At 54.3% G+C, this 2599-nt stretch overlaps 1 protein-coding gene across 1 annotated transcript; it reads right to left on the bottom strand.

The window, feature by feature from the left end:
* Nucleotides 1-549: 549 nt before the first annotated feature.
* Nucleotides 550-2101, bottom strand: LOC121838499. Its single transcript, XM_042294779.1, has 2 exons — nt 1781-2101; nt 550-944 (listed from the first exon to the last, which is right to left on the bottom strand). The coding sequence occupies exons 1-2, from the start codon at nt 1938-1940 to the stop codon at nt 550-552; spliced, it is 555 nt and encodes a 184-aa protein (XP_042150713.1). The 5' UTR covers nt 1941-2101.
* Between the last annotated feature and the right edge of the window lie 498 nt (nt 2102-2599).

Here is a 2599-nt window from a genome sequence, read left to right as displayed (position 1 = left end):
ATGCGGAGTTGACCCACCCTGTTGATAAATTTAATGCCTGCCAGGTAATTTGTTTTGCATTCAGTTAATATATCAGTATTCAGTTAGGTATCCCAAGTCATTAGTCGTTGAGATGCAGTCTCTCTGCAAGTCAGTCATGTTTAACATTCATAAAACTGCTTGTCAAATAATGGCACTGTCGAGGACATGTACTCGGCTCGAGCCATCGCTGTGCACAAGCTGGTCGTGTGGATGCAGACAGCAAACATCCCGGTTGAAACGTCCTTCCTCGCAATGTAGCTCAAGACTAGGTCAGGGCCCCACTCACAAACGTCTATACATCGCATCTCTTTAAGCTGGACCACTTTTGACACTACAAGCTGTTACGACGCCGCAAGAACGTGACGATAGCGGCTGGTAATCAACGTTTATTCGTGCGCAGCTTGCGCTTTATATGGTAGACAGGCAAGGGGAAGGCGAGAGGGAAAGGGAGAGAGAAGGTGGAAGATAAGATGACAAGCGCCACTGTGCTTGTGGCGGCGTAGCCGATCTGCAACAGTCTTCTCCCTCCTAGGGGGAAAACCGCACTGGGGCTCTCCTGGTTCGAGTCGGTCGCTGCAGGCCTGGCGCTGCCTCCGGCGGCGGGAGACGTGACGGACTGGAAGCACTTTCCGGTGGACTCTCGGGAAGCCGGGGCTTGACTTGATCGAGGTGTCTGTGAAGGACGTCTCCCTCGTTGCCGTCGGCGGTGACCATGCGTGCGCCGTCCGTGGTCTGTACGATAGCTGGTGTCCACAGTTCACCTCTTCCAAAATTTCGCACCCATACTGGTTCCCCTGTGTGGACAGGATTGTTGGTATAAGTGTCGTTCCGATCGTTGACTCGTGATGGTGGGGGTACGACCGCATTATCTAGCCTTGAGCGCAGCTCGTATCCCATTAGCAGCATGGCCGGGGTCTTGCCACCTGCGGAAGGTGTCCGACGGTACTGATGCAGCACCCTTGCTAGACGAGTCTGCAGCGACCCTTGCTTGTTTTTTTAAGTCCCTGTTTCACTGTACGGACGGCGCGCTCCGCCAGCCCATTAGACTGGGGGTGGTAAGGTGCCGTACGAAGGTGAACGATGTTATTGAGCCGCAGAAACTTTCCAAACTCTTCACATGTAAACTGTGGGCCATTGTCAGATACAATGGTTTCTGGCAACCCGAAGGTGCTAAATACCGTTCGCAACGCCTCAACCGTAGAAACCCCATTGGCACTTTTTATGGGCACCGCCTCAATCCACTTCGTGTGTGAATCTACCACAACTAACAACATAAAACCATCCACTGGTCCCGCAAAATCGATGTGCAATCTGGACCAGCGTCGCCCCGTCTCCGGCCACGGAACAGGTGTTTGTCTAGGTGGCATCGGTGCGGCCTGCACACAAATATGGCACGTCTTTACGAGTCGCTCAATATCTTGGTCAATGCACGGGTACCACAGCATTGAGCGAGCTAGCGTCTTCATGGAGCCCATTCCCTGATGCGTATCATGCAGTAGTCGTAGCATTGCTGGTCTGGCAACCTGCGGCACAACCACGCGATGGCCCCAATACAAAAGCCCATGGCTAACAGTCATCTCGTCTCTCCTGTCAAAGTAGGGTTTTAAATGGCTGTCCCCTAGTGCTAGACGAGAGGGCCAGCCTTCCTGTACCCACTTCCGCACCTTTGCGAAACCATCATCTTCCGCCGTCAAAACGGCCAACTGCTTAGCCGACAAGGCGCCATCGTTGAGGCTTTCAGTGAGGAGAACATACTCACAGCCATCCTCGTCTTCCGCCGATTCAGGGGGTGCTGATCCAGACGCTGGAAGCCGGCTGAGTGCGTCGGCCGGAATATTGGCTTTGCCGTCCTTGTGCTGGATGACGTAGTTGTAGGCCCCCAGCAGCAGAGCCCACCGTTGGATCCGCCCCGCGGCCATCGCCGGTACGGCCTTATCAGGATGAAACAACCCCAACAAGGGTTTATGGTCAGTCGCGAGCGTGAAACACCTTCCCAAGAGGTATGTTCGGAATTTCGACACACCGAACACCAAAGCGAGGGCCTCCCGCTCTAACTGTGAATAATTCCGCTCGGCGGCTGTGAGTGTGCGAGAGCGGAACCCTATTGGGCGCAGGACCTCCTGGCCAACATCGTGAGACAGTACGGCGCCAATGCCCACTGGTGACGCGTCACACTCAAGAATTAACGGCTTGTCTGGGTCAAAATGCGCCAAGAAGTCAGCTTTTTTGAGTTGGGTCTTCGCCTCGCTAAACGCGCGTTGCTGTCTGGGTCCCCATTCCCACTTTGCCTCCGCGCGGAGAAGCTCGTACAACGGCGCCATGATCGAGGACGCGTTCTTGAGGAACTTGTGGTAGTAAGTCACCAGCCCTGCAAAGGACCTTACTTCGGCTACTGTTCGGGGCGCCTTAACTTGGAGGATTGCATCTATGTTTTCTGTCTTAGGTTGCACCCCTAGATTGCTAATTCGGTGCCCCAAAAAGTCCACCTCGGTCTGTCGAAACTTGGACTTCCCTGGATGCACCCATTGCCTTAAACACTCGGCCACCTCGTCAGAACAGAGGGCCTGTTCATGTTGGG

This window comes from Ixodes scapularis, unplaced genomic scaffold (assembly GCF_016920785.2).
Source record: "Ixodes scapularis isolate PalLabHiFi unplaced genomic scaffold, ASM1692078v2 PGA_scaffold6__148_contigs__length_123643588, whole genome shotgun sequence".
NCBI lineage: Eukaryota > Metazoa > Arthropoda > Arachnida > Ixodida > Ixodidae > Ixodes > Ixodes scapularis.
The sequence above is the reverse complement of the archived record's forward strand: the minus strand, read 5'-3'. Positions and strand labels throughout refer to the sequence as shown.

Bases quoted from the DNA above. Each gene is read 5' to 3' on its own strand.
- LOC121838499 (XM_042294779.1), bottom strand. From the start codon at position 1,940: ATGGCCGCGGGGCGGATCCAACGGTGGGCTCTGCTGCTGGGGGCCTAC. The intron at 945-1,780 runs GTGAGTATGTTC...CACCTTCCGCAG, and splicing joins GGCGGAAGACGAGGATGGCT to GTGGCAAGACCCCGGCCATG.